Raw genomic sequence first — 19390 nt, forward strand, 5'->3', positions numbered from 1 at the left:
AGACGAACAATGCCCACTGGTTTCATTGGAATGACATGGATGTAAATGAGAGCAAAATGTGGCCATTTTGTTTTATAACATCGCAGAACCACATCGCTCCATCCCAGATACCTCCAGACAGACTGATCCAGTTCTCAGTGTCTCCTATGCACCTAGTTTTTCTGGTGCCAGAGATTCTAATTCTGGTAATAGAAGTATTACTACTAGGAACTGCTTTCTCATGTTCATTCTACTTTGAAATTGATATAAGTCATTTCATTGCATAATTCCTGTGATCAGTTCAGTAGAAAAAGAGTAGACTTCTCTTTATGGAAGTGAATAAGTCCAGTTTTATGGACATTTGATGTTCTACACAGTGTTGTGTTGGATCAGGGTCTTAAACTTTATGTATTTGGATCTGAAATGTAAATAAGCAGATATTCCCTTAACATCACCGTGTAAACCTCTGAAACAGCAGCAAAGTGATAAATCTTCTTCAAGTTCTCTTTGCACAGAAAATGTTAAAAAAGTCCTCAAAGGAAAGGGTCAGGCTATTCCATGCCTCTTCACCCCATCTTCCCAGGAAATGTTTTCCCTACTATTTCAAACCATATGTTTTGATTTGTCAGTCCTGACATGGGGTTACGTGACATAGTGCGCCAAAGCGGCTGCCACTGCACAGCTTTCCTGTGCCAGCAGCAACCACACAATGGTGTTGGAGGTACCACAGCTCTTTGTTTACTTAGAAGTGAAATAATTTTGATGAGTGCATGGTATCAGTTAGCAAGTGTTGAGTTCTTTATGGTGATATTGCTCATGTTGTCTTAAATGGAAAATGGGTAAGCTCAGAAATCTTTAATAAGAAAAGTTTCTTACTGTACTTTGAGAGATGCCCCGTGGAGCCACTAGAACTAAAAATCTGTCAGCATACTTGGTAGAAACTTTGTTTCATGGTGCTCTAACTCATATGATTGAGATTAAATTGAACAAAATCTTGGCACAAAGTTTGGCAGTCGAGAAGCATTCCTCTGTTTTGTGTGTGTGAGAGAGAGAGAGACACGGGGAGGCAGAGAGGGGGCAATTTAGCAGTCACTCACTGTGTGTGAAATTATCAGGTGTCACATAATTTTAATAAGCCTTAGTAGGAAGATAAGGTATAACATCTAATGAAAACTGTTTTCGTTTTAAGATAGCTGAGCATCTACTCTAGCCAATCTACCACTGCAACTGAAATCATTCCGATTCTTTAACCTGGCTACCCCATAAGCCAGACTCAAAACCAAAGAGGAAGATGGCAGATTCTGAAAGGGGTGGTCATTGAGCATTCAGATTTTCCTATTTTACCACTAGAGCAGATTAGTTCACAAACTGTTTATTTAATGCCTGTCTCTGTGAACTGGGCTATTCTCACAGCGCTGGTAGAACAAGCAGTGCAGCATTTTGCTGAGTTGCCCTTCTACCCTCACTGAGCCAAGGCATGACTTGTTTAAGTATTTTGCAAACAGTCACAATATAGTGACGTTTGCAAATAATCTGGATTTCTGCACCAGAAATTGTTCCTAGTGATTTCATTTCTTATCTTTATTTTGCTTGCATTTTTGTGTTCTGGTATGTCATGAACCGAAAACACAAAGAGCACAGCTTACAGTAAGAGATTGTGTACGAATCTGTGCGACTCTCATGGATGTCTCTATCGTAAATGTCATTAATATTTACTGGAATTTTGACCAAAGAGGGAAATTAGATATGGAAACCACTATATGCCAACTTCTCCTTTCCAAGCCCTCAGAAACACCAGAGGGTCTGTGTGAACCCTAATAAAAGGGCTGAGATTGGATTTCCACCTTCCTTACGTCATTCCTTGCTGAAACTCACGATTAAGATACAAAGGCAAGGATTTAAATAAAAATTCCTCCTGTAGCTTCAAATTTTAAGATAATTATCTTCCATGAAAATATCAAATGATGCTGATATTTATGCCTTCACAAAAGTCAGCTAAGAGATATGCAATGCATTTTATTCCCACTGAATAGGGTTTTTTCTTCTCTGAAGTCAGTAGTTTTTCTTGATTCTTTCCATATTTTATCCATATTTTTATCCATATATATATTTTTTTTTCATTCTTTTTCACCTGAAAACAGAAAGTAATTTGTTCCATCTCAGATTACACATAAACACTACCTTTTTTCAGGAGTGCCTGAAGAATTAATGTATGAGTTTTGAACTGTTTTAATATAGTATGCTATAGCAGGCTTGTCAAGCTATGAAAAGAAAAGCATTTCTTAATGATCTGTGGAATGGCTTCTGTCAGAGTAGCAAGGTATGCACTGGTACTGTAAGTCCTGATACTTACTGCTGTTTGTAACCCAGTTCAGGATTTCCATGGTTTCTGTAGGTGTGCTGACCACACTTTTTACCAAATGTCGCTTTGTTGATCAGACTCTGCCCCAATGGAATGGAGGCAGGAAGTCATTTAAGTGACCTGAGCCTCTTTACAACAGTTATTGTTGTCAGAATTATAACAAAAATAAGATATATAACTGGAGTTCTGCAGCTAAGAGTTAAAAACAATGGAAAAACATATCAGCATTGAAGGCTTGTGTCATGTTAAAAATTATGTTCTACCTTTTTTGTTCACTATTACTACTTAGTGTCACAGTTTCATGGTCATACTTGTCAAACCATATTTTCTAAGTATGATTTTTGCTGCTCACTTGTCAATGAAAGTTGTAGCTTAAAGGTTTATCATACCAAAGATGGTGTGAGAGAGTTCGGTGAAATCCCACAATCTTAATCATTAGTGTGTCTTTAAGTGTGTGCAAGGTACACTGGGAAGGATATTTTTAAATTAGAATCTATCTATGCTTATACATGCACACACCTTTGTATTGCCATACTTACATGTTAGTCAGATAGGCAATGCTAAGAATTCAGTTGGTTGGTGTTAAATAGCCATATCTATATTTATCTTCCAAAAGAGTCTGAGTTCCATCATAGGCATGTGCTGTAACACCCAAGGTGTATGGTAGGGTTCCACAGCCTTAAGAATATCATTTTAAAATGTTTTTTCCCACTTAAACACTAAGTCTAAAGACAGATGCCTAAACTATTGTATTAGAGAGTAAATACTGTTACTTGATGCACAACAAGAGCTCAAACTCCATTATTTGAGCAAGGTTCTGCTAGCTCAATCCTCCTGATAGAAATCTAGAATTGAGCTGATCTGATTTTCAACCATACAAAACATATTCAGCCCTCTGTATTATGCAATGAAAGAAGTACTGTCAAGTGCCTAGCTGCTATTTCTTTAACTGTTGTTGTACTACACTGGATAAACTCTGTATTAAAATGCCAGTGCAGTGCACGTCGGCTGCAGAAAGTGCCCACAAAGAGTTAGGCAGGACTCATTCCTGGACTCAATAACTTTAAGACATCTGAGCTTGATTTGAGTATCGCTGTCAAATAAAAATGGATCAATTTGAGGGAAGAACACAGGGCATATCTGAACTCCTCAACTGGATCTAAAAAGTAAGGAATGATGGAAGAAGCTCTAATGTGGCTTTCAGAGTCCATCCTAAATATATCTGCTCCATCCTAAATCTCAAATCCCAGTCACTATCCATAAAAGAAATCTCTTTGCCAAGCAAAGGTACTATGGTCCAGAAAATGCAAGCTCCTTACCCATTTTGGCGGAAGGTTATGTGTGCCCAAATGTACAGTTCTTCCACTTCCAACCGTTCAAAGTCCAACAACAGCAATACTGGTCAGGATGGGGAGGTGACATTACTGAGTTCTAATTTCATCTCTCGCTATTGTGAAAGATGGGAAAAGATTTGTCCCTGCTGCGCACTAAATTCTCTTTAAAGTCAGCCTTGGGAGTAGGAGATGTTTGGAGAATTGTGTCCGTCCCTTAGCTTTTAACCACAGCTCCTACTGATGTCTGTGGACCTGAGGGAAAGTCCTATATAGTCCTAAGAACAGAGATAGACCCCCCACGTGCAATTTCCCTTAGTACTCAGATGTTGCTCAAAAAACACAGGCGTGATGTTGGTGATGATGGATCCCAAAACGAAGCACAGATTAACCGAAGTGGGAGTATTTAGCAAAATGCATAAATTTCTTGTAGGCTACTGTCTGTAATGAGCAGATCTTTTGCCAGTTTAGGGATCATAAGTTACAGCTGGCTTTTGCTGGAATAGTTTATGCTCTTGACCCTCCTCGGCTGTGTAGCCAATGGGGAGTTGTCAGGCTACATGTGTTTTCAAACTTCTTTCAGCTAAATCAGAAATCTAAAAGCAAAATACAGCTCTCAGCAGTATCATGTGGAGTTGTGACACTCCCCGAAGGGCTCGGGGTCCATAAACCAATGAATGGATTACAATGAGGCATAAATGTAGTATTTTCATCCATGACAGATATAATCTTGTGCCTGTATTTTTCATGTTGCTTAACTCTTTCAGATCATAATGTGCAGTAGAAAATGTCTTATAATGCACGCTGCAGTAAATATCAGTCAAGTATGCTTTATTGCTTAGCTCTACATGTTTCCAGAAGTTAACAGGCACAGCTGGGATGTAAGAAATGGCAATGTTGTATATATTTCTTGAACATACAAAATACCTTGGCTCTCTTCTCCCGCCACTCAACATTACATCCCCAGCTGTTCCAAACATGTCACATACTGAATGAGTTTTTCCATCATCAGCTTCTCCTGAAATGATAACCTTTATTCAGGCTTCCATTCTCCCCAAATTAAACTGCATTATCCACATTCCCATCACATTCAAATTAGACTATATTACACAGACATATATGTATAGCATATATTGCATGGTACAGGGTAGTAGAAGTGCTAACTGATGGAAGGTGGTAAACGGCCATTAGTAGCTGAACCTAGTAGAAAAAAACTCAATGCTAGTATTTAATGTCTCTTGATCCTCATGACTCAGACCTCTCTACCTGAAATTCCCTTCTATCAGAACACATAGTATCGTATTGCCACAGTAGCAAGCAGGTAAGAGTGGTCAGAATGGATTGACTAACCCAAGCACGAGAAGTAATAACTGCAGCAAATTGCAACAAATAGGAGTGGTGAAGGAGATATTAAAATAGGAAACGAATAAACAACAGCAACAAAAATCACAGAATTACATACCGATGTGTTGCAGAGAGAATGAATAATTCCAAACATTCAGTAATTTCAGATATTATACTGCTTTGCATCAAGTAATACAGTGTCTTTTTCTTTGATACTGCCATTCCATTTAAACCAGTGAGCAATGTGTGTACTTGAAGTCTGTATTTGGTAGGGATTTTTTCCCTTTAGCATAAGCCCCGTTGATTTAAAAAGTGAACAAAGATGAATCAGGTGGTAAATATATTCATGTAATCATTTTCATTAATAAGCCGTTATAAATAATAGAGGGAAGGTTTTAAGTGTATAATTTTCTGTAGCACAATTGAGATTTTTCCACATCTTCAGCAGTAAGTTAATTAGAATCACCTGCATTTTCTTGGGCGGACACCAAATGGATTGCAAACAAAAACAGATTAAAATAGCTGTAGCTCATGGCATACAGATGACAAGATTCACAAAGAGGACAATCAGGCAGTGAAAACCTCCTCTTTTCCAAACATTTTTGAAGGAAATTCAGCTCTTGTGAGTCGCTGTAAAGAGACGTTTGTAAGTGTTTCGCTGAAAGACTAGAATGGCTTTGTTTCTGATCCCATGATGAGTGAAAGAAATGTTTAAGAAAGATCACTTTACAGAGAGATTCAGACTGAAATGTGATGACTGTGATTCAAGCCAAGCCAAAAATTACAGCTCAGAATTAAAGGGGATGGACGTGGCTTGGGAATCCATTTTCCCACATTCCTGAATCTCAATCATCCCAGCCAATGTTTAAAAGAAAATACAGTGGAAAACAATGAGGTCACTTTGTTTAGCTGCAAGAAGTGGGACTATCCGCATGGCAAAAAGTATATATTGGAGGTAACGGCAAAATTACAGTGAACAGTGGCACTGCCTATGTGATGCTTTCATTCAAAAAGAGTAGCTTCCAAGCTCAGTTTTGTTTCTTGTTGCAGTGAGCTTTCAGAGTACATCTTGTTATTCCTGGGGCTTTTAAGCTATAAACTTCTTGAATGACAAAGACAGAGCAACACAATAGAGGAGAAGACGATGTCATAGCGAGCTTGATTTAGGCATTAAGCAGCAGCCCCACACAGCAGTAAAATGTGTGCTACTTCAAATTGCACTTGCTTAGCACTGCTGCTACCCTTATTTATCTGTATGTAAATATCCACATAGAAATTCTACCATCAAGTGACATAAAACAGAATAAAGTATATCATCCGTCATATTCACTTGTTACCTATTCTCAGTATGTAATGTTCATATGCAGTGGTATAATTGCTTCCATTAAACAGCTTCTAAAGGGTCTTGAAAACAATAAGATCTTAGTCAAGCTTTTCTTCTTTCATTGCATCTTGAACTTATTACCACAAGAAAAAATGAGGTTTTCTTTTTACATAGGAACACCCCTCATCTTCTTGATATTATTTCAGTCAAACACAGGATTATTTCTCTTTAGCTTACTTCCTAAAGAGATTCACTAAACCTCACGTCAGACACCTCCTACAGACTCATTTCTTAGCTTGTTAAGATCTAGTTTATATTTCCCCTATTTTCCTTTCCCCATTTCCATTGTTTTTACTGGTCTGACGCAGTCTTGAACTAATAAGACCTTGTCTGTGCTCTTTTCAATTTTGACTTGCCTGTCACAGGTCCCACAGTGAGCATTGCTTATGTCATAAGTCATAGTGGTAAGTCCAGTACCTATGAATCATATGAAAAGTACCTATAGAGAGGTCATTTCTCCACCTTTTCTTTAATACTATGCACGTATGTTATTTTATTTGCATGAACACCAAATGCAGTGCTATAATGGAGATTCTGTTTGCAGTGCATGAAGGCCTCTTCTCCACTTCTCCACTTCTGTTCCATATTCCTCTTTCTGTAATTAGAGGGTTCGGATTAGCCCTGTTTGCTGAGGGACTGAACAGGGAGATCCTATTCCACTAATTATCTAAATTATATCAGGTCTTCTGCAACCTATGTCCAGGGAGCTAGAAGTCTTCTTTTCGTATGAAAACTTGTTTTACTAGAGTGAAGCTGCTTAATGTGGCTGTTCAGGTCTTCTGCAACTTAACCTGTCCTCATCATTATTTAATACTTCCCTAATCCTTGTGTCATCTGCTTACTGTGCCAGCAGAGATCTATTATCTTTGCTCACATCTCTGATAAGGGTATTAGATGGCACTGGACTGAGAGCTCAACTCATCCAAACTCTTCCAGTTTTGACCTTGTTAAGTGATAAATTCCATTAACTACAAAATTTTGAGGTCTACCATTGAGTCAGTTTTTAATCCATGTAAAATATTCCCTGATAATTCCATGAAATGCAAGTGCTTCAATCAAAATGCTATCTGGTGTTGAGTCAAAGGCATTTTGGAAACATACTATTTCAGTACTATTGTCTTTATCATTCAGACCTGTCAAAAATCCAATCCTTCAAAATGATAGTTTGTTAGACAAGACCCTGATTTCCATGAAAACATGCTAATTATGATTGATTACATTTTGCTCTGAGTTATTTCTTCATAGAGTCATGAATTAATTATTTAAGTAGACTGTCTGGGACCGAGGTCAGTCTAGCCAGTCTCCGAGTGCATCCCTCTTAACTGCTTCTACAGTATTGGAATAACTCTTCTGCCACTGAAAGCCACATTGAGCACAAATGCTCATGTTCAAGCAGAGATAGTGCTTTTTTTCAACCCGAGTTGCTTGAGCTTCACACCAGGTCTATTGAGTAAGACATTATCTACTCACACCACCTCTTCATCGCGCTTGACTCTATATGGTTCCGTATTTGCTGTTGATGCCTTTGTATTCTTCTGTGTGGTGCAACTTAGATTTATTTTGTTGTTCTCATGATTTTCATCTCCAGTTTCCTTTGTGCCAGGAAAAACCAGGATTTTTTTAGCTCCTACATTCACCTGAAAGTTCAGGCACCTTTTGTAACCTAATCCAGATGCAGTGCTTCCAAGGGCTGAATTTTAACATGTTGAATTTATTCATTAGTACTCCTCACGATTTGCCTTCTAATGGCACAAATATTGATGTTTTTGTAAAACTACTCTTGTTGCACACTGTTCTGTGGTGATTCTCTCATCAGTCTCATTATCTTGTCATTGGTGTATTTGCTGCATTCGTGCATTTCTGCCTCTTTAAATGACTTAATGCTTCACTTCTGTGCCCTTTGTAAACTTTGAGAAATGTTTATAAATCAGGTATTTATGGCAAGATGTATATGAAAACAGGAGGAAAGAATTAAAGTTTTAGGGAGAACATACCCTGATAATGACCTTTGAAATATTTGTAAAGATAGCCCTGGGCATCTGAGCCCACAAAATAGTTTATAATACAACAGCTTGATTACATAATGATACTTTAGTTTTAAAACGTATGATCTTTCTGTTTATGGGAAGGCATAATAGGCTCCTTTGAAATACAATATTTTTGCCCTGAACATAACTGATTTTAAATGAAAGGACTAGCTAAAGAATGCCTTTTTTTCAAGTTTGTGCTTTGCTTTGTTGTTGAATCCAGCACGATGGTTTCTTTTATAAAACCAGGCCAGGGGACCACACCTACCTCAGGATGCATTAACTGGAGAGGTTTCATGGGTGTCTGTGCAGGAAGTTACCTACTATCATTTAAGATTATATGTTTCAAGATCTAAATATTATTAAAAAACAAACAAACAAACAACAACAACAAAAAAACCCCACTTCTATGTGGGTAAATGCATCACCTAAACTCTTTTATGGCCCATATATATAGTGCTTTTTCTGCACTGCTTGGTTTCAGGTCAAGCTGCTATCAGAGTTGATGTTGATCTGTGTGCATAGTTGTGCTTTGGCTAGAAGCAGGAGTGCAAGAAATGCTGTTTAACAAGTGCTCATGTAAGACCTTCAGTGCAGTTTTGTTGAGTGTATATCATGTTGACTGCTCATGAATTTCAATCAAACCTGAATTCAGCTGCCTTGTAACTTCCTCATTGAGACAATCTGTGTGAACTTTTGACAAAAGCTTAACTTTGCATATAGTTAGTGAGCTAAGCTGATGTAAAAACAAGTTATTTTCCTTCATTTCTTATACCTTTATAAAATTTAGACGCCTGGACATATTGAAGTCTTTATCAACATTTTGGCTGCCATTTCTAATTGTGGGTCTGTGCTATTCTCAGGTTCCTCATTAAAATAAACAAAAACAAAGTTGGAGTTTGTGATATAAAGCAAATAAAATAATACTTCTCCTCGAGGGCAAAATCCAATAATTCATCTCTGATAAAACCAACTCCATAAGAAGGTCAGCCTATAGTAAACAAGAAGTTGGACTTTATTACAATGAATAATTTTCCTGAAACATTCTTTACCGCTGTACTTGAGTGCCAACACCAGATACAAAACTCTGAAAGACTTTTGTTTCATCTTGTTCCCTAAGTATTTATAGCCTGCCTTGAAGAAACGCTGACAGCAGTGCAGTGTTGATTTTGTCCTTGATAGAGGTGTCCTTAAAAGTGAATTTTCTTTGAAATTTGCTCACAGAATCAGGACGTTAGAACTCTAAAGTCATCCCTCTTTCTTTCCTCTTTCTCATTCTCTCTCTCTCTCCTATTTGTACCTAATTGGATTTCCAAAATAAGTTGTTAACAATCCAGCTAAGATAATGTGGTTGTGAAAAGGATGTCCAAATCCACCCATTTACATTGGTTTGGTTTGGCTTAACTTTCAAAGTTCTTGGAGCAGAAAGTCGATGGCACGTGAACACTATAATTGGTTTGATATTCTTGGATTTTTTTTTCTTTCTGCCATATTGCATAGTGTCCAAATGAAATGCTAATCAGAACTCATTTCTGGACCAAAGTAAATTTATAACAATAATAATTCACTTATGTACTCCAGATCATTTTGCACGATGTAATATCCTCCAATTTACAACATAGTTTGTCATTTTCACTCGATCTGGATAATTTATGTAGTTTCATACTGAGGGGGTTGAGCTGTTCCAAATTGATGCTATTAATGTGAGACACTGCTATTTCACACACAGTGACAAGTATTGCTTTCATTTCCATATACCCTGGAAGACTGAGAACCAAGTTGAGTTAGATCCAAGCAAAAGTTAAACGTCCTGTTTTGGGGCTTTTTGCTTGTTCAGTTACTTTTTTTTCCTCTTTACTTTCTGGTTTAGACTTCAATTTATGTTCTATTTTTACAACTGACAAAATTTTTACCATTTCAAATCTTAATCCTTTACCAACAGGAGTCCCACAAAACAGAGCACCACTTTTATTTTGTGAATTGTGTTTTTTTTTACAATCCTTCACAATCAGGGAAGGATACCTCCAGGCACTGAAGTCCACTGAAGCTGTGGCCCTCATCTGCCAAGCATGATGCAGGTGTCTGAAATTGTGACTTGAACCTCAGCTCCCTCCTATTTGAGTGTAATTACAAGTGGGCTTCTGAGATACATTTTGACTTGTTTTCACTTTTTCCTATACTTTCATTTTTTCCTTTTTCCTCACCCTGAATTGGAAAAGAAAAAATTCCCACTAGACACATTGTCAGAACTGAAATATTTCCTGAAACTGTTTTGTCTTGACAAATTAGTGTTTTCTGAGAGGAAGGCTTTCTCTGAAATTGTTTGCCAAGATTAATTAAAACTCATGTTCTAAGTGATGAGTAGCCTTAATAGCCTTAAAAAAAAAAGTTGAGTTTGTTGTAGATTCTCTTTGCTTCTTGTTTATTTGCAAGTCTTAAATGTGGAGTGACAATGTACAGTTCTGTGTTTTCAGTTCTTAAGCATGTAGCCATTTCGGTCATTGTTTGCACAATAGCTAATTCTCCAAGGAAAGGAGAGCAGTTCCCACATGCTTTGAAATGCTACAGCTATGCAACTAGGGCTGAAAGTGCTATTTTAAACAGTCATATCAGCAGCGCTTGCTGTAGGAGATAATATGTCACAAAAGGGAGTATGACATCTAGTTTCACCTAGAAGATAAACCTTGAGTAGATATGGAGGGAGAAACAAGTCTGTCAGGTTGTCCTTGAAAAGGATGGCCTATATTAATGAAAAAATGTACTCCAGGGCATGTCCTATTTGGGATATTTAATTTTAGCTTCAAACTCATCTGATCTGCTATGACGAATACAGTAGAGTAGCTGTAGTTGTGTGTAGTCTTACACACGTCATGATTTCAGAGTGGGCATCCACCCTGAGGTCATAGCCTCATACATTCATATCTGAAAAACTCAGGCCTCAGATGGAAGATCTTCCCCTGTTAATACACACTACTAGGAGAAGCAGCTCGTGTTTCAGCAGGGCTAACACACTGTCGTTTGTATCAAAAACAACCCTTCTCCATGAACACAAGAACTAATCCACTCTTCCTTTTCCCGTCACACTCAAATACCTTTGCAGAATGTATTCTGCTGACAGAATTACAAGATAATTACAGTCAGGTATTTTGTATTCACTTAAGCTAATCTACCGTGTTTATTTCTCATTGTTGTCGTAATCAGGCAAGGAGGCACTTTGGTGTTTGTCAGGTGGATTATTTTTCAGTCATTCACTGCTCTGCACTTCTTCATCCTTGTTAGGGCGCTTCTGGCTTCTTGACAGACGTACAAAGAAAAATACTTATATGATTTAAAATGAAATGTGTGTTTCTCTTTCAGGTCTAGAAGTTGATGGAATATACAGAGTTAGCGGCAATCTGGCAACAATACAGAAGTTACGATTTGTTGTCAATCAGGGTAAGTGATTCCTCCACCCTGGTAATGTTTTGTTTAGTATTTAACTGTCTCAGATGACAGAATTTCAGAATCTGCTATACATTGGTGGCATAGAATGATGAGTTGTGTTTTGGAAAAGAGAGGAAGGGGAAGGTAGAAAGACATTGCACAGAGGGAATCAGTCAGTTAGGAGAGAGGAAAAACAGCTTAGTAAGCAGAGGAAAATAATGGTTAAACAGTAGATGAGAAACAAGCAAAAAGAAAAAAAAACACAAGGAAATGGATAAATGAAGTAAGGTGGCAAAAACAAAGCATATGTAGAAACCAAAGAATCAAAGTGAGGGGGAAAAAAAAAGAATAAAAGGAAAAATAGCAGATTGTTTGGATGTTGAAAGTTAAACAAAACCAAAAATAGAACAGAGATCCAAAGGAAAACAGACAAAGAGAAAAAGGTGCTGAAAAGAACTGAAAAGGAAATGCTAAAACTAGCATCGTGGCTCTGCCAGACTCAGTGGAAGATTTACCTCTGATTTCAATAAGGCAAATAATTGATCCCAGGAAATGAGAAGAGGAAAGATGAATGTTTGGGGAACTTAAGAACCAAAATTAGAACTAACCATTGTGTTATGGTTATAGTTAATGAATGCATTACCCCACACTCCACATGTAATGAACATATTTCTGCAAATACAAAAGAACAGTTATCACAGATGTAGCTAAATAAAGCTAAAATTGATCAATAAATGATGTTACAGGTGTGGAAGCTGCTATTGGTAGCTAATTAGGATACATGACAAATACATTGACCTCTCTGAACAGTGTACTACTCTTGGCAAAGACTAAACATATTCACATTTAATAGCTTAGCAAATATCATTGATGACAGTGAACCTCCTGATCCTACTTAATGAGAAAAACAAATGAAGCTTTTCAGAAATTAGAAAAAGAATCAAATCTTAAATTGCATCCAAGACTTTATGCACTTTTTGAGTTAATCAAGTACACGTGCAAAGCTGCTGCAACTTCTTCTCCTGCCTTTCCTTCACTCTTTTATTGTTGCCTGAAGACTTTTACTACAACTGCTAAATGTTGTGCAATGTATATGATGGTGCTTTGGGGTTTTTTGGGGGGAAGATAGTAATAGTTGGAGAATTACTCCCCCAATTAGTTTTGTTCGAGGCATAAACTAAGACTTTTGACCCCAAAATTTTCATGATTTTCACTTTCAAGACTGTATTTACATCCATAATGAAGGTGCTCCAGAGCAGTCTTGTCTTCAGCTGAAACGGGCGGGTGAACTCTACTTTATGAGGAAACAGTATTTATGCCAGTAAATTCAGTGAGACTGAATAAATCATCAGCCTCATGGTTTTGACTCATTACTTGGGTTCCCTTAGATTTATAGTTGTTGGGTATTTGTGTGTCGATAATGCAGTCTGCCTTGGCTTCCACGTAACTGTGCACTGTATTTTGTTTGGAGACAGAGAAGCAAACCCAGGATTTTCTATCCCTCTTCACTCCCCAGGATCTTTGCTCAGGAAAAAAAACGCGCCATAAAAATAATGGCCCTGTCTATCATGTCTCATGGCATCCAAAGGTTAACGTACTTGAGGTTAACGTTACCGCTCCAATTTTCCCCTAAAACAGATGGGATGATGCTGTAAAGGAAGACAGAAGCCTAAGCTGTCTTTTTGCAGTGCAGAGGTACCAGGCACCTTTTTCTTCTGGTTTATACCACTGTGAGAAATGAATATATAAAGGTGAAGTTAATGGTACATTAAACCGCTCAGACACAGGCTACTTAGGGCAACTGCAATAAATCTACCTACTGAGTGACCAAAGAAAATTCAAAGAGAAATAGTGCTCCTGGAGCACTATTTTATCATGTTATCTGTTGTGGTAATTATTGTTTCTTTTGTTAGTCTTTGCTGATACAACCAAGGCAGTCATGCATTTTATATCATCATGAGATAGATTTTCAGTGGGAAACGAAATTATCCATCCGAGCTCCTTTACGTGCCCTTTACAATCTCAGCTATACAGATACGTGGCTGGGTCTGCAGTTAGCCTTTCCTCAGGTGGACAAGGCAGACATGCCAAAGGTTCTCAGCTGTAAATTTCAATGCCACATTTGCATTCCTTAGGTCCACCATATGAGGCGAAAGGAGAGGGTGGAACACTGCAGTCTCCAAAGAATAATCCAGTAGCTGTTAATCAGAACATTCAAGAAGCAATTCAGACAGAAAGAATGGCTTTAAAATCACAGGCCACAGTTTCATTTGTTTGAATAGCATCCTTTCTCTCTGCTAGGTAGGAAGCTGCAGGCATGGAACAGCCCAAGTCATGGTGTGGCTCTATAGACATAGATGTGTGAGTGCTAGCATCCTGTTAATATTTCCCTGAGTTCCAGGCTGCTGACTGGAAGATATATACCCACTTGTAGTCCTTCCTAATCCCTAAATGGATTTCAGAACGGCCAGATCCACAGATTACTTGGGAAGCCCATCAAGCAGCAGTGGCAGGTTGTAGGTGCAAAGAGTTGGTTAGGCAACAAAGGAATGTGAAGCTGAGAGAGGAGGGGATCTAATCAGCTTTCCTCCAGGGGATTAGCTACAGACTGCTCGGGAGAAACCTGTACCTCCATGGGGAGAAGAGAGGAGTGTGGTTTACTTAATTCAGGCATTAGTGGCCCACCCCGATGTCCCCGCTCCAACATGATGCAGAGGACAGCACTAATTTCAAATAGTATTTCACAAAAGTAATGAGGAAAGTGGTGTGTTTTTTTTTATAAGATTTTCTGCTTAACATTCCAATAGAGAATCTTCATTTTAGTGCAAGTCTAATTTAATTATAAATGCAAACAAATGTTCTAAAAAAGCCTGTTTACATTGCAGAGATTGACTGTGCAATCAGTTCTTATGCAGGCCAAATACTTAATGGGCTGTCTTCTTCCTGCTCTTGTTGCTATTGTATTACACCTATGTTTATAGGATATAAATAATATGTATCATATTGAAAATTAAAGATCATAGAAGTGACTCTAGGCTGGCTGCCATATCAAAGTCCTTTTTATTAGAATAGTCATTAATTAGAATATAGCAAAGCTCTATTTGGCTCCTTTTTCTATATAGTTAATGTCATCTGCAGTATCAAAACTGAACTAGAGAAAACTGGTAAATATGAAAGGAAAACAAACCAGCAACTGACAGCTTTATCATTAACGAAGAAATAAGAACAGAAAAATCTAAAAGAAGCCTTGAAATCCTACATTTTGGGAGAGCTGGAAGGGGTTTGTAAGAAAAACTGTGCCTCACATCTTTACTGCTCACTGTTAAAACTCTCCCAATACAGTTTGTTTCATTCTCATTTCTAGAGGTACGCAGCTCCCAAAAAGGGCTTTGACCTTGCCAACAAGAGCATCAGCAGAACAAACTACCTTATTTACTTTCTCCCTTTCACGGAGTTTTCTTTTTTCTATAAAAGTCTCTTGACATCACACCTTTTTTGCTTCTGTGCAACAGGATTATCTTTTGTCTGTGATTTATTTTCCCATTAAGAGCTGAAAAGATCAGTTGATCATAAGAGGGCCAGGCTATAACATCCCTCAGCACTTTTGAAACTCGAAGTCATCGTTTTTCAAATCAGTGAATCAAGGCAGTACAAGCTGTTTGGACCACTGGTGACATCCAGACAGTCATACTTTTCTTTGTCTAACAGTGCTGAAAGAACCATGCTTTTAGAAACTAGATTAGCTGTAATTTAACATTCCCAGCTGGAAACCTATGGCAAAGGCCTGTTTAATTGTCAGAAATAAACTTTCTTATGCTTTGATAAGATAATCATATTGATTATTTTATTGATAAACATAATACGTGCAACCTTAGAAATACATATATAGTACTGCTTAGTAATTACTTGGGAGTTTAATGTAAAATCTGGAAGACTTTTGATGATTTCAGTGAAATGCAGTAAGTTAAGGCCATTACAAGTGTTAATAAGACTGCTCATCTATTTCACACGTGTAGGAGAAGAGATAAGATACTGCCCAAAGGTCTGCTAAGCCATGGAGAATATGGTGACATTTCCAGGGCAGATGGACACCACTGACTTTATCAATTGTTTTGGCCTAAACGATGGGGCTGAGCCCAGGTGGGGCTACTCAGGGCTGTTAAGACTCGTAAGGTCCCTGGGGAGCAAGTCTGTAATCAGGACTGCAGCACAATATGAAAGTGGAGCCAGCTGGGAGATGCATTCCAAAAAGAGAGCTTGTGAGCTGCTCAGGAGGGATAACAGGGATACAGAAATGCTTGAGGAAAGCAGGAAAAAACCCCAAAGATGCCTAATTCCTAAGGGTGTCAGAATGGAAGACTGTGAAGCTGTGGTGTGCTCCCAGCTCTGTTCTGTGCTGTCACACTGCTGCACATGGTGATATAATAGGGTAAGACCTTCCTTGTGCTGTATTCTGTCCCTCATCCCTGTCCCAACGTATCCTCTGTTGCCCCCTGTGTTTGAAGCCTGGAGACCCTCGGTGAGGGAGGAAATAGGAGCCTGGCTCTGTCTGCCTCCTCCACCAGTCTGCTGGGTGGCTGGGAAGGCACTCAGTTTCTAGGAGTGTCAAACAAGCAATTTTCATGAGTACTAAATTAAATGAAAAAAATGGAGCTATAAAAGGTTCATAAGATGTTGCTGAAACACTGAGATTCTATCCTAATGCATATATGTTCAGGGAAACTAACCATAGAAATACAAATTTCAATACTTATTGGTTCATTCAGCAAGTGTTGGTTCATATATAATACAAAAGAGTTCCTAATTGTCTTTATATCTGGTGCTTTGTTTGCAAAATGCTTGGTATTTGCAGTACAGATGACCTTTGAATCCTGTTATTTCATTTGCAATACCTTATGTGTTAACTGCAAAACACCCCTGTGCCATCCAAAGGTCAATTACCACGTTCTTACTGCTTGCTTACTGTACCCATGTACCAAAGGGATAAAAAAATATATACTTGTAGAGAGGCTGGAGATTGTTACTGAAGAGAAGCACATCTTATAGAGAATATGTAAAAGGAAAGCTGAAGGTACCTGAGTTTGTGTGTACACGGAGGGAGCAAAAGGTGACTGTACTCCTCCCTGACATCACCCTGAGTTAACAAATAACGTTTGGACGAAACAAAATAATTCTGCTGTTTGGGGTTTTTTGTGTTACTTTTTTTTTCCTATAAAAATACCCTAGACTATAATTCAGAGAAAGAAAAAAAAAATTAAAAGTAAAATGTAAACCACAAATATGTGAATTGATTGTGAATATTTATTAACTAAATAATTTAATAATAAAGAAAATGCCTACTTGATTAATTGTTACAGAGTAAAAATTACAATAAAACTGTCTTGATCAGTGCTTTGCAGAAGCACCATTACTGTCTGTGCAGTTGTTTAACAAGGATTTAATTGGAAAGATAAGTGAATGCACATTTAAAAGTATTGTTAATTTGCTTTATAATCACCCCATCCTTCACAGTATTGACAGCACCAGGCACAAACCCCTTTCTCTTTTACAAGTATTATTTTCCATATGTGCACAATAAATTCTGAAGCAGTAATTGGAAATTTTATGGTTTTCAACATACCTAGTGTTTTGAGTTAATAGGTGCCACATCCCCTTTCTAAAGGTAGCTCATAGGTGGCATTCTAAGAAAAAAATCAGTGCTTTTTTTTATTACCCATGGGCTGTTTTGGAGGGTTTTTTCTTTCTGAAGCACTATCTAATTCCTATTTACTCTTCCTTTCCATTTGAAATATCAACAAAATCCTCATTGCAACATTATTTTTGATTTAATAAACAACAGCCGTCAAAAACAGTAATCTTCAATATGCTTATATTCCATCTGTACATATATTTATTGTTCTAAAATGGTTTGGATTAATCTAATTGACAAGTAAAAGCCCAGACCATATGAGCAGCGAAGGATGATACCTTTAACCAGCAGGATTATTCAGCCTCACTGTCATGTTCTTTATCAATGAACTATGAGAAAAGTGGAATAAAATTTTAGGGTTTTATTATTATTATTATTTTAAAAAATAATATTATTGATGATATGTGCTAGCTGGGACCAAATGTCTGAGCCTGGGTTATCGAGAACTGGACTGAAACTGCCTGCTGAGTCAATGGGTTGGGGAGGTTTGAAGCAAGCATTTAAAGAGTGGGAAGGAAGAAAATTAAAATATATATATTAAAAAATATATTAAAAAAAGAAAATACAAGTAGCTGGGGAAGAGAATCTGCTCCCTTTTGCAGCCTATTTTTTATTATTATTATTATTCTTTAAGAATTAAACTCCCCATTGAGAAAATACCCAACTGTTCACACTGACTTAGCACATCTGTATGGGAACTGCTGAGTCCTGGCCTGAACCACTGATTGAGCACCTGGGGAAAGGACCCAGTCAGCCCTGGGAGCACAGGTGAAGGCAATTCATGTGTGTGACCAGAAGGGCTGCAGCCTGGCTGCACCTCTCAGTACTCATTTAAGGGCTGACTGCCACTGGGGAGGGCTCTCTTTATGGAGGTCCCTCTTTGCTGTAGCTTTACCCCATCAGCCTGGAGTCTTCAGACACAGGTGAGCAATCTTCTTCCCTTTCTTCTTAGCACCTGTCTGTTGGTGCTGGTCCTGTCATCACACCTTTGTTGTGATGCCTTTCCTATTGTCCTGATCTGTCCAGTTCCTACAGCGTCCATTTCAAAAGCAGTTGGCAGCACTGGTCTTGTTGGACATGAAGCTCCGATGGGATGACTGTGTGTTCCATTTTTAAAACTGGAGGATAAATACAGGAGGGATTGGTTCTCTTTTGCAATTGTTTTCTTTTTCTGAGCCCTTAATTTCTTCTGTATGTGCATCAGTGAGGTCTTCCACTATATCTTCCCATCTCATGCATTTTTAGGAGTTTTAATAGATTAGCGATTGCGTTTTTCAGACATACATATGGACACTGGGTAGTGTGTGACTCTGTGTTGGTAAGACCCTGGCTTCAGAGTATCAGTGATGTTCTGCCTTTCTCAGTGTGCGAGCCCACATGTGACCCAGGCAGTGAAGCCTTCCCTGCTTCTGTGAACATTCTTTGTGTGGTCAGGCTCTGTGTGAAAGCCAATGTGGTGCTCCAGAGTTCACAGTGGAAATATCGGCTCAAACTGGGTTACTTGCTTGCCGAGAAGCAAAATGTCTTGAAAGCCTTGAGTCAAAAATAGGCTGTTTTTCTTTCTTTTTCTCACTTCGTAGGCAATCAAAGAACATAAAATGGACTGAAGCAATTTTCAGGAATAATTATAAAACAGATTGTTTCTAGGTTAAGACCTGCATATGCCAAGCTGTAGCCAAGAATTTTTATTTATTTATTTTTCCTTCAAGCTTTAAGATTCTGACAACAAAATACTAAAATTGAGCCTATATTAATTGATTTCCCAACTACTGTGTGTGCGTTATTGGTGTGGGTACTGTGATTTTTCTCTCTGTGATTTAATGTGTATTTAAAGATGGAGAATTTTCTTTT

The 19390-nt window shown here is 38.0% G+C and overlaps 1 protein-coding gene across 5 annotated transcripts in view; it reads left to right on the plus strand.

Annotated features, from left to right (window-relative positions):
- The window catches only part of ARHGAP15 (Rho GTPase activating protein 15), a 341387-nt gene that overhangs the window by 228798 nt on the left and 93199 nt on the right, over positions 1–19390 (plus strand). For all 5 annotated transcript variants that reach the window (XM_085552046.1, XM_085552045.1, XM_085552044.1 and 2 more), the window contains one exon: positions 11785–11862. In XM_085552046.1, coding sequence (XP_085408172.1) covers positions 11785–11862 — 78 coding nt within the window. The remainder of the gene's footprint in view (positions 1–11784; positions 11863–19390) is intronic.

Source organism: Coturnix japonica, chromosome 7 (assembly GCF_054131305.1).
Source record: "Coturnix japonica strain WE chromosome 7, WE-NBRP24, whole genome shotgun sequence".
NCBI classification, from domain to species: domain Eukaryota; kingdom Metazoa; phylum Chordata; class Aves; order Galliformes; family Phasianidae; genus Coturnix; species Coturnix japonica.